Source organism: Notamacropus eugenii, chromosome 2 (assembly GCF_028372415.1).
Source record: "Notamacropus eugenii isolate mMacEug1 chromosome 2, mMacEug1.pri_v2, whole genome shotgun sequence".
NCBI lineage: Eukaryota > Metazoa > Chordata > Mammalia > Diprotodontia > Macropodidae > Notamacropus > Notamacropus eugenii.
Window position 1 is genome coordinate 273641585 of NC_092873.1, and position 13308 is coordinate 273654892.

The 13308-nt window shown below is 32.1% G+C and overlaps 1 protein-coding gene across 2 annotated transcripts in view; it reads right to left on the minus strand.

The window, feature by feature from the left end:
- Window positions 1-13308, minus strand: part of DPYD (dihydropyrimidine dehydrogenase) — a 1077299-nt gene that overhangs the window by 922958 nt on the left and 141033 nt on the right. The window contains exon 3 of one of the 2 annotated variants that reach the window (XM_072644082.1): window positions 2227-2309. The exons of the other annotated variant lie outside the window; for it this stretch is intronic. Coding sequence (XP_072500183.1) covers window positions 2227-2309 — 83 coding nt within the window. The remainder of the gene's footprint in view (window positions 1-2226; window positions 2310-13308) is intronic. 2 annotated transcript variants of the gene reach the window in all.

Genomic DNA, 13308 nt, shown 5'->3' on the forward strand with positions numbered 1-13308 from the left:
AGTTTCTGAAAGTACTACGTAGCAATATCAAATCTGAACTCAAATTTTCCGCACTCCTAGTCCAACACTCTTTCCACTGCTTTGTCTGCCACTCAGCATGTGTTCTACCTCTTTTCCTTCCTGTCTGCTACATAGTTCATAAAAATGTACACACTAAAAACAGCCCTATTAGGAATTAGTAAAAACAAAAAAATATCATTTCAAACAAGTATCCAATATGTTCTTATATCATATTGTATATTAAGAATGCTTGAATTATCTGCTGTTTCACCTTATCTGGACCTCTTCTTTTGTCAGTAATAAAAATAACTAAACCATAAATACAAACTGTGTTGGAATTTTTCCATAATAGGACCTAGTTTGGGACAATATGATAAAAGGTACCTCCAGATATAATATAAAATAGTGAAATAAGTAAACAGGAAAAAAGACTAAATAAATTTCTACATCCCCCTCAGGGGAACCTTAGTTTTCCCCTGATGCCAAATTCCTATTTCTCTTGATTTTTTTTTCCTTCTTTGTTTTTTTTTCCCCTTATTTGAATCCACTTCCAATAATTCTGTTTCTCCCCAATTTTTTCTTTGGGGATTTTTCATTCTTTCCTTCAAACCCTAAATGGCAGCATTCCCCTTGTCTTTGTGTGTCTGAATTTGTGGATGGGTGATTGAGTTTTATAAAGGCATTATCAGGCATGCACAGAATAACTATTTTCCTATAACAAAAATGAGTTTATTCAATTTGACTCCAAAGGTTACAAACACACAGGAATTAGAATATTGAAAAATAAAATTATTTCATAATGTTTGTTACTAACCCATAATATAATTACATTTTATGTTGATTGTAGATTTTTTTTAATGAACAAACTTTAACTAGATGTATATGTGCTTTTCATTCCAAGATACAATTTCATTTGTGTATTCAGGTTCACTTTTCCTTTTTTTTTTTATTAGTAAAGACATTAACAATAAAATAGGTTCACTTGCTCCAGCTGGTAATTCCTCACTACGAGCAATATATTATTCCTCTTTTTGTGACATCATAATCATCTATATAGAAAGTACCATGTATCTTTGTGTAGAAGCTACTGTTTCCATTAAATTTAATTACCTCCCCCTGTGGTTTTAAATAGAAGTGGCTTCAAAATGAGGGCAGCTTCTATTAAATTTAATTACTTTCCCCTGCTGCTTGCATGGTAAAAGGGAGGTTACTAAATGAGGGCAGCTTCTAAACTAAGGTATATGGTAACTGTGTGTTGCCTTAAATGGAATAGAGCCTGAGCTATTTCACTGGGCATTCAGCTAGATAATCCTTTCTTCTATTTTTTTTTAAATCATTTCCTCTTTAACCTCAGTGTCTAAGAAGGAAAAAAAAAGATTAGGAAGAAGGACATATTTTTTAAATCAACATTAATTCTTCACACTAAATAGTTTTTGAAAATAATTGTATCATATTTCCAGAACATAACTTAAAAAAAAGAATGACTTCTTTCATTTTCTAAAGCTGAGTAATGAGTTTCATTCCAAAACTATTTAAAATGCCTCATATACTTATGTTCCTTGAGTCCAATCAAATATTATATTTTAAATACTTGACTAAAAGTTACTAGAAAATTTCCAAAGTTCATAAGAAATAATAGTGATAACATTCACCATAAAATATCTTATTGTAAAACTTTTTTACCCTGAAAATGCATCAGTACTATTAAGAATTTTACATGTGTAAATGAGAACTAGAAATATAGTAAAAATGAGGTAAAACATTTAAAATTTTTAAGGAGAAAAATTTTCCCTCTTTGAATATAACCCTATTAAAGTCTATCAACAGAAAATTCATGAACCACTATTTATAAAAAATTAAACATAAATTAATAAGAAATACCAAGTCATTTAGAACCACGTTGTATAATTCTTCCGACACAGGCAGAATTTAGATGAACAATATTTTCATTCATTCACACAGTTTAGTATAAATATAAAACAAGACACCCCTTAAGCATTTTAAGTCACAAATTAAACATTTACATTTTTTACTGTGCAGTGAAGCTGAACATTTATGCAGCTTCAAAACCAAAGTGGAGCCTCAAGGGAAGCCTCTCCACTGACAAATTAATACCTTAGAGAACAGAGCTGAATGGTGGCAATGAACTCATTTGTTCCCCCAATAATGAAGAATGACTTTTTCTTTACCACATCTGTGACTGTTGCTATGGTGACCCAGACTTACCTCATTGCTTCTCGAAGAGCTCCTCGCTCGCTAAGAGTCGTGTGCTTGATGTCATCAAAATTATTTTCTAGCTTTGGACAGTCCTATAATATGTGAAAGCATGACATGAATCACTATAACATTTTGAAGCAAAAAGAATCTACATGCTTCTATCTGCAAATATAATTAATAATATTGATTATGAATTTACACAAATTATGCACACAATTTTAATTGGATAGGATTCATTAGAATTGATAGTTGAACTCAGTAACCAAATAGAAGTAGTCTATGATATAGCTGTCATGGAAATTGTTTTATAAGTGATCCATAACATGGTAGATAGAATGAATATTTAATAAAATGGTATAATTTCTAGACTATTTTCAGTAATAACAGATGCTTTCTTCATGTAAACTAAACTAGAAGTATATTATTTTATATGAAAGGAAAATCAATAGAATGTTCTAGATTTTAAAACAATAATCAGCTCTCTAACTTTTGTATCAAACCCATATTGAGATCTAAATATGTACACCTGGAAGGCAGAGTAGGGACATCAACTCAGCTAAACTCTCCCAATATTCACTTCCAAACAACTTCAAAATAACCCCTCAACTTAAATTTTGGAACAGCAGAGTCAACAGAACATCAGAATGAAACATTTTTCCAGTCCAAGACAACTTAGGAGGTTGACAAGAGACATATGTGACACTGGAGTGGGGGCTGGCTGAAATTCGACCATGCATGGCCTTGGAGTTAGCTGAGATAGCTGAGACAGCTAAAGCAGCAACAGCTTCAGGAGTTCTCAGCCCAGAGATGGTTAGAGGTTTGCATAATTGGTTAGAAAAAAATTACAAGGGACCCTTTTCTGGAACTGGGTGTAGATAGCATTAATTGGCAACTCTATTGCCTATAAGTAATTCTGGGTCACAGTTACAGGGTGAAGAGAAGAGCTTCTCATCAATCCCAAGGAATCAGGGGCCCTGGTTGCAGTACCAAGGCAGAGAGGGGGACTAGTTCTCATGGCAGCAGGAGAGCAGATGACCTGGTTAAAGTCCCAGGGGCAAGTACAGCACTAGCACTTACAGCTGAAGAAGAGCCTTCCTGGGTAAAGACCAGAGCTCAGACCAGGAAGGCAGTGACCACAATTCTCCCCAGATCACACCACCTTAGAAGCACTAACAATTTGTAGACGTCTGGAACTGGCTCTGAAAACAGCCATATGAAAAAGTCTGAAGCTAGGGACAATGTCTCTTCACCCCACAGTGAGCAGGTCCCAATTTTAACAAAAAGTCTGAAATAAAGAAACAGGTTGGGGGAAAAAATGAGCAAATAACAAAGAACTTGACCATAAAAAGCTACTATGATGGGAGGGAATATTAAGACACAAAATCAAAAGAAGACAACAATGTGAAAACATCTACAACCAAAGCCTTACAGAAAAAATGATAATTGAACCCAAGCCAAACCAAAAGAATTCCTGGAAGAGTGAAAGAGTTTAGAGTAGTGGAGGAAAAATTGGGGGGAAAAATGAGAGTGATGCAAGAAAATTATGAAAAGAAAATTAACAACTTCTTAAAAGAGGTACTAAAATTACTGAAGAAAATAGCACCATAATAGGTATAGTTGGTGAAATGGAAAATGTTACAAAAACTCACTGAAGAAAATAATTCCTTAAAAATTAAAATTGGGTAACTGGAAGCTAACATCTCCACAAGACCTCAAGAAACAATAAAACAAAGTATCAAAAATTTAAAAAAAGAGAAAACTTGAATTATCTCATTGAAAAAAAAAAGATCTGAAAAAGTGATCAAGGAGAGATAATTTAAAAGAGCCTACACATAATATTTCAAGAAATTATCCAGGAAAAGTGCCCAAATATCTAAGATCCAGAGAGTAAAGCAGAAACTGAAAGAATCTAGTGATCACCTCCTGAAAGAGATCCCAAAACGAAAACTCCCAACAATGTTATATGCAGATTCCAGAATTCCCAGTTCAAGGAGAAAATACACACATACACTCAGTTATGTAATATCTATCTAAAATAGAAATCTATCTTACTCAACAGGGAAATAGAAGGGGAAAGTAGAAAACAGAAAGTTGAGTGGATCATAAAAGACAGTGGTCAGAAGCAAAACAGACTTTTGAGGAAGGACAAAATAAAAAGTGAGAAGAATAAATAAAATAAAATCAGATTCAGGGAAATACACAGTTAGTAATCATAACTGTTCATGTAAATGGGATGAGCTTATCCATAAAAAAAGAAGCAGATATCAGAATGGGTTAGAAACAAGAATCCAACAATATGTTCTTTAAAAGAGACACTTGAAACAGAAAGAAACACACACAGAGTTAAAATAAGGACATGGAGTATACCTAAAGAAAAGGAGATGATCAGACTCTATTATGCTTTGAAGTTAAGGCAAGCGTTGCAATCATGATCTCAAAGTAGAAGCAAAAATAGACTTAATTAAAAAATATAATTAGGGAAACAATATTTTGATATAGCCAATGAAGTAATATCAAAAAATTTACTGTGTTTCTCTTATAAAGATCTCTTTTCTCAAATACAGCAGGAATTGAATCATATACATATATATATTATATATATATATATATATATATATATATATATATATATATATATATATATATATATATATATATATATATATATATATATATAAAATTAAGAGCCCTTTCTCAATTGATACATTGTCAAGGGATGTGAACAGGCAGCTTTCAGAAGGAAAAATTAAAGTTATATAAAGTCACATGAAAAAGTACTTTAGATCACAATTGATTAGAGAAATTTAAATTAAAATAACTCAGATACTACAACACACTTATCAGAAAAGACAAATGCTGGAAGACAATAGGAAAAACGTACATTAATGAACTGTTGGTGAAACTGTAAATTGGACTAACCATTCTGGAGAACAATCTGGAACCATGCCCAAAGGCCTAGAAAACTGTGTATATATATCCATTGACCCCAGAAATAACATTACTACGTCTGTATCCCAAGGAGATAAAAAATATTCATAGCAGTTTTTTGTGGTGGTAAAGAATTAGAATTGAGGGGATGCTAATCAATAGGGAAAGGTTGAATAAGTTGTGGTACATGGTTGTGATGGAGTATTTTTGTACTATCAGAAATGACAAGGGGAATGATTTCATTAAAATCATGGCAAGACTATATAACTGGAACAAAATGAAGTGAGAAACAGAACACTATGCACAGCAATAGCTATATTGTAATGATAGTCAATTGTGAAAAACTTAGCTACTCTGATCAATACAGTGATCCAAGAAAATTCTAAAGGACTAATGATGAAAAATGCTATTTACCTCCAGAAAGAGAACTGATAAACTCTGAATGGAAAATGAAGTAGTTTTCTCATTTTATTTTCTTGCTTTCTGGTTGTTTTGTGATACAACTAATATGGAGACATGTTTTACATGATTTCACATGTATAACTGGTGTATTGCTTTTTTTAAGTGGGGGGAAGGGGTGGGTAAAAGTGAAAGAATTTGGAACTCAAAATTAGAAACAAAAAGAACGTTAAAAATGTTTAGAAAAACAAATGTGTACTTTTGTAACAGTAAAGTATTCAACAGCTCTGATAAGGGCAGAACATGACCCTTTCTAATTAAGAAAAAATTAACCAAAATTATTTGTTTTAAAATCAGACCTATAAAGTAAATAAATAAATAACCATTTCAGAAATCTGAAAAGACAAATCCACTTCTCGAAATAAAACGAAGCTGATTGTTCTACTGAAAGTTGATATTCTGGGGAAAAAATGTTAGTCCCTTAAACCTGAAAGTAATTTTCCATTTTGCATTTGGAAATGTTATATTTCTAAACCATTTTTCAAGAATATTATATTGAGTTACTTAATGAATCTTAAAAAAATATTTTTCCAATTTCCAGCTTAATTTGATGCCAAGCTGAATATTGACTTTTATTTGCCCAAGTGAAGAAAATAATGAGCTGAAAAATTTTTTAAGGTGAAAGATTAATCAATGTTCTTTTGATTTGAACATTATACGTTATTATTTAAAGTAGTAAAAAAAAATCACTAAATTCAATGATAATATTCATAGTAGGAAAGTAGAATGCTAGGACTTTAAGTACATTTTAATACTGTTTTATTGCAGAAGAAAGCACAAACTTGGAGGTAAAAAAATTCCATTCAAATCCCTGTTCTTAGATTTATTAACTATGTGGTCCTAAACATGTTACTTCACTAGTCTGTGTCTCAGTTTCCTCGTATATAAAAAAGGAAAGTTATCCCTATAATGCCTCATATATAGTATATAGTAAAGATTTATTTCTACAAGGATCAAATGAGATTATAAATGCAAAGCCCTTAATGAATTAAAAAAAATGCTATGTAAGTCTGCTCTTATTATTGTTACTTTCCTCCTATTAAAGGCTTGTGAAGCAACTTGTATGGTTCTTGAAAGGTCACTGACTCCAAAATGGCTTCCCAGATCTGCATTTCCCTGAATCAAAACTATTATTTCTACTAACTTAAAGTGACACTTAGGGGTTAATTTGACCAACTAGTTCTGCAAATACTCAGAATGGGGAGTTTCTTCAGAAGGACCAAAATGGGTTGGAAAAAAAAAAAGACTATATTTTATTTCTGAGAAATCACAATACCCTGAAGCCTCACCATAACGTCAGTCCTTGATGTCGATGTCTTTTAGAGGTCACCATCTAACGAATCGCGAGGTCTTCTGTGTATTTCAATCACAAAATTCTACTTTGTCCAACGAGTATTCCAAAGATGAGGGAATTACCTGAGTTGGTTTTGGCTTGTTCTTTTACACTGGCTTATAGACAAATTAGTTAGTAAACCACTGAAACCCTCATCAAGCAATAGGAAAATGATTTCCCCAAACTTCAAGTTCTACTTTTTCAGTATTGGCACTTAATAGTGTCAAACAACTAGTGTATTTCTTCTGACTTTTTTATACACGCATTTTATAACACGTTTTTCCCCTCTAAAACCAGATATACATCTGGGTAATGCCCACTTCCCAATTCCATAGATGATCTAGGTTTTCATTGATCTCTTGTAAAATTCTAGTTTGTGGACCTGTAACTCCAGAGCCAGCAATCTTTCTTATGTTTTAAAAAATTAAAACAAATTTTTGGTTTCCATAGGAACTAAACTATGACTATCCTATTCATATTCCTCACACTCACTTTAATTTCTTAATGTACAATTATTAATTTTCTTTCTTTCCCATTCCCCAAAAGAGGGGGAAAAGGAAAAAGTTATCACATAAACTAATACACATAGTATAGCAAAACAAATTCTTTCAACGGCTATGTCTAAAATCACGTGTCCGTTCTGTACCTTGAGTCCATCACTTCTCTATCAGGATATAGGCAGCCTACTTCATCAGTCCTCTAGAACTAGTCATTAGTCATTGCAGTGATCATAGTTCTTTCAAAAGCTATTTTTTTCAGTGTTGTTATTGCTCTGGATCTCTTCGCTTTATTGGGCACCAGTTTGTTAAAATCTTCCCAGGTTTCTCTGAAAACATCCCTTTCATCATTTCTTATGTCATAATAGTATTCCATTACTTCCATATACCCTAATATATTCAACCCAATTAATGCCCCCCCCCCCCCAGTTTCTAGTTATTGGCCAAAGTACTGTTATAACTGTTTTTGGTACATATACGTCCTTTTCCTCTTTCTTTGATTTCCTTGGTATTTAAGGCTAGAATTGAATCATTGTGTCAAAGAGTGTAGATAGTTTAGTGATGTTGAGGTCAGAATTCCAAACTGACTTCTAGAACAGATAGATCAACTCACAACTCCTGCAGGAGTGCATTAGTGTGTTTGTTTTCCCACAGGCCTATCAACCTTTGTCACTTTTCTTTTTTGTCATTTTTGCAAATATTATAGTTGTGAGGTATAACTTTAGAGTTCCTTTTGTTTTCAGTCACCTAATTATTAGTGACTTGGAAAACATTTTTATCCACAGAGCTGTTGATAGATGAATTTTTCCTTTCAAAATTGACTTCATATCGTTTCCCCCATTTAGCAATAGGGAATGGTTGTCATTATTCTATTCACTGTACCATAATCCCTTGGTAATTCATTTTGCTTAACGATACTTTTTTCAAAGGAGGGCACATTCTGAGCATAAGGATTGGAGGAGTGGTTAAGAAGTGATATCAGTGTTTAAAAATGAGCATCAACAAAACATATTTTAAATGATTCCTCTGTAAGCAAAAAAAATATGCACACACAAACACAAAGAAAGATAAAATTTAAAAATATGCTTAAATCTGCACTCAGAGTTCATCAGTTCTCTCTCTGGAGGTAGCTGGCATTATCTTGGAACCTTGTCTCTATCAGAGTAACTAAGTCTTTCACAGTTCATGATCCTTAAAACATTGTTGTTATATTTTACCATGTTCCCCTGGTTCTGCTTACTTTATTTGTGACAGATCATATAAGTCTTTCTTGCTTGTCATTTCTCCTTCACATTGTATCAATTCATATAGGTCTTCCTAGGTTTTTCTGAAACCATGCTGTTCTATACTATACTATGTAATAGTACTTCATCACAATGATGTTCCACAACTTGCTCAGATATTCCCCAATTGATAGGCATCCATTCAATTTCAATTCTTTTCCACCACAAAAAGAGCTGCCATAAATATTTTGTACAAATAAGTCTTTGCCCCTTTTCTTTGATCTCTTTAGGCTATAGCCCCAAATGGTAATGCTGGGTCAAAGGATATTTATAGTATTATAGCCCTTTGATTGTAGTTCAAAATTGTTCTCCAGAATGGCTAAATCAGTTCACAATTGCACCAAAGGTGGAATTCTTCCACTTTCCCTCTAGCATTTGGTATTTTCCTTTTCTTCCATGTTAGCCAATCTGATAAGTACAAGGTGGTATTTCAGAATAATTTTAATTTCCACTTCTCTATTCAGTATTAATAAATTTAGAACATTTTATGTGACTTTTGATAACTTTGATTTCTTCTGAAAACTGATTATTTATATCCTCTAACACCTGAGGATTGGCTATTTTTTATATTATATTTGCCTCAGTTTCCAATATATTTGAAATATGAGGCCTTTATGAGAGAAATTTGCTGTAAAAACATCCCCCAGTTTCCTATTTTCCTTCTGATTCTGACTGCATTAAATGTGTGCACAAACTTTTTTAATTTCACGTAATCAAAAGTATCAATTTTACTTCCTGCGATCTTCTGTATTTTTGTTTGGTCATAAACTCTTCCCTTATACATAGATATGACAAGTACATTTTTCTGTGCTTCCTTAATTCATACACGATATCATCCTTGATGTCTAAATCATTTATCCATTTTGACCTTATCTTGGTATACAATGTAAGTGTTGTCCTATGCCTAGTTTCTGCCAATTTCTTTTCAGTTTCCCAGCAACTTTTGCCAAATGGTAAATTCTTACGCAAAAGCTTGGATCTTTGGATTTATCAAATGCTAGATTACTACAGTAATTTGCTACTCTATAATGTATATTTACCTAAACTATTCCAGTACTTGAAAATTCTTTCTTTTAAGTACAAGATTGTTTTCAGGATTGTTTCTTTTTTACATATTTTGATATAGTTTGAAATCTAGTACTGTTAGGCCACCTTTCTTCAATTCTTTTCATTAATTCTCTTGATATTTTTTATCTTTTTTTATTTTTTACCTTTTGTCCTTTGAAATAAATTTCCTTATTTTTGTTCTAGCTGAATAAAAAATCCTTTGGAAGTTTTGTCTGGCATAAAATGAAGAAATTAACTTAACTTAAGTAAAATTTAATTTTATTATTTTACTTTTTATTATATTAGTTTGGCCTACCCATGAGCAATTAATTTTTATCTAATTGCTTAGATCTATCTTTATATGAAAAGTGTTTTGTAATTGTGTTCTTATACTGCCTGAGTTTGGCAGTAGCATTTTATATTGTCTACAGTTTGGCTGTTGTTAATGGAATTTTTCCTTTCTTTAGCAGCTGGGTTTTGTTGGAACTATATAGAAATGTTAATGATTTATGTAGATTTATGGTATACCCTGCAACTTTGCTAGTTATTGTTTCAACTAGTTTTTTAGTTGATTCCCTAGGGTTCTCTAAGTACACCATCATATAATCTGTACATAATGATAATTTTGTATCCTTGTTGTCTATTTTTATTCCTCCATTTTCTTTTTTCTTATCTTACTGCTTTAAGTAGCAACTCTCATACAACACTGAAAAATAGTGATAATGGACATCCTTGCTTCACTCCTGACCTTAATGGGAGGCTTCAAATTTATTCCCATTACAGATAATGCTTGCTCTTGGTTTTAGACAGATACTACTTACCATTTTAAGAAAAACTCCACTGATTCTTTTGCTTTCTGTTTTTAATGGGAATGGGTATTGTCTTTTTTCAAGGGCTTTTTTTTTGTCATCTACTGATATAATCGTGATTGTTTACTATTAATATGGTCAATTATGCTGATTGTTTGCTTAATTTTAAACTAGTCCTACATTCCTGATACAAATTTCATCTGGTCATAGTGTATGATCTTTGTGATATGTTGCTGTAATCTCCTTGCTAATACTTTACTTAAAATGTTTGCACTGATATCCATTAATTCAATTGGTTTATCATTTTCTTTCTCTGTTTTTGCTCTCTCTAGCTTACATATCAAAATCATGTTTGTGTCATAAAAGGAATTTACCTATTTTTTCAAACAGTTTATATGGTATTAGGATTAACTGCTACTCAAATGTTTGGTAGAATTCACTTGTAAATCCATCTACTTTGATAGATTTTTTTCTTTAGGGATCTCATTTTTCACTTGTTCAGTTTATTTTTGTAAGATAAGATAAATAAGTATTCCATTTCTTTTTCTGTTAAACTGGAAAGTTCATGTTTTTTAAAAATATTCATCCATTTCACTGAGATTGTCAGTTTTACTGGCACATAATTGAACAAAATAACTCCCAATAATTTCTTTAATATAATTTTCAATGGTGGCATATTCACCCTTTTAATTTTTGATACTAGTAATTTAGGTTTTTTTCCTTTTTTGATCAATGGTTTATATATTTTTATTTTTTCATAAAACCAGCTCCTACATTTATTTATGATTTCAATGTTGTTTGGTTTTTATTTTTACTTTCAATCTTGTTCATCTTCTTTTTTTTATTTTCAGGATTTCCATTTTGTTGTTTCCCTGGGTATCTTTAATTTGCTCCTTTTCTAGTTTTTTTGTTAGTTGCATGCCCATTCATTGATCTGTACTTTCTTCTTTTCATTGAAGTGTATACCTTTTATAAAAATTTCCCTGAATACTGCTTTGGCTGAATCCCACAAATTTTGGTATATTGTCTCATTGTTATTTTCTTAAATGAAATTATTGATTGTTTCTACGATTTATTTTTTGTTACACTCATTCTTTAGAATTAGATTATTTGATTTCCAATGCATTTTAATCTTTACTTCTACTGCCTTTACTCATATAATATTTGTTGCATTAATGTCCAAAAAGTACATTTAATATTTCTGCTTTGCTGCATGCATTTGGTTGTGAAAAATTAACACTGTAAGACATTGTCAATTTTTCTGAAGGCGTGATGTAATAGTGAGAAAAAGGTATATTTTCCATTTCCATTCAGTGTTCTACAGAGATCTATCATATTTAAACTTTCTAAAATTCTATTCATTGGCTCAACTTTTTTCTTATTTATTTTATGGTTAGATATATCTAGGTCTAAGAGAGGAAAGTTGATATCCCTCATGAATTAAAGTTTGCTGGATACTTCTTCTTGTAACTCATTTAACTTTTTCTTTAAGAATTTGGATGCTATGCCATTTGGTTCATACATATTTAATATTGGCATTACTTCACTTTCTATGTCTGCGTATGTATGTATGTATATGAACATATCTTTAAGTATGATATAATCTCTCTGGTTATCTCTTTTAATTAGAACTATTTTTGCTTGTGCTTTCTCTGAGATCATGACTGTTACCTCTGCCTCTCTTTTTACCTCAATTGAAGCAGGGTTGGAGAGAGAAGTTTTGATTTTTGTTTTTTTATTTTGCTTGGTTATTTTTATTTTTTAATTAATTAATTTATTTTCAGTTTTCAACATTGACTTACATAAGATTTTGAGTTTTAAATTTTCTCCCTCTTATTTCCCTCCTCCCTCCCCAAGGCAGTATGCAACCTGATATAGGCTCTACTTGTACATCCATATTAAACAGATTTTCACATAAGTCATATTGTAAAGAAGAATTAGAACCAATGTTCGGAACCAGAAGAAAGAAGAAACAAAACAAAACAACAAAAAAAAGAGAGCAAATAGTATGCTTTCATGTGCATTCAGATTCCATAGTTCTTTCTCTGGATATGGATAGCATTTTCCATCATGAGATTTTTGGAATTGTCGTAGACACTTACATTGCTGAGAAGAGCTAAGTCTATCAGTTAGTCATAGCACAATATAGAGGTTACTGTGTACAATGTTCTCCTGGTTCTGGTCACTTCACTCAGCATCAGTTCACATAAGTTTTTCCAGGTTTTTCTGGTCTGACTGCCCATCGTTTCTTATAGCACAATAGTATTCCATTGCATTCATATACCACAATTTGTTCAGTCATTCCCCAATTGATGGGCATCCCCTCAATTTCCAATTCTTGATCACCAAAAAAATGAGCTATTACAAATACTTTTGTACATATGGGTCCTTTCCCCATTTTTATGATCTCTTTGGGATACAGACTTAGAAGTGGTGAGAGAAGCTTCTAAAGGTCAATTTACCTGTCTTGGTCTCAAAGTCAAAGAGGGAACAGATGCTGTGCTTTATCTAGGTCTAAGGTGATGCTCACATGGAGACTACACTGACCTCTTTACTGGCCACTTACACAATACCTTAATATGTTGGCCACAGAAAATGTATGCCCACTCCTTCCTTCAAGCTATGATCACAGTCATGTGCCCTGTTATTATCTTCTCCGCATCTGTCACTTTCCCATTCAGAAGGCCAAAAGACAAAGATCAAAAATAATTGCTATTCACCCACTTTAAAAGCTT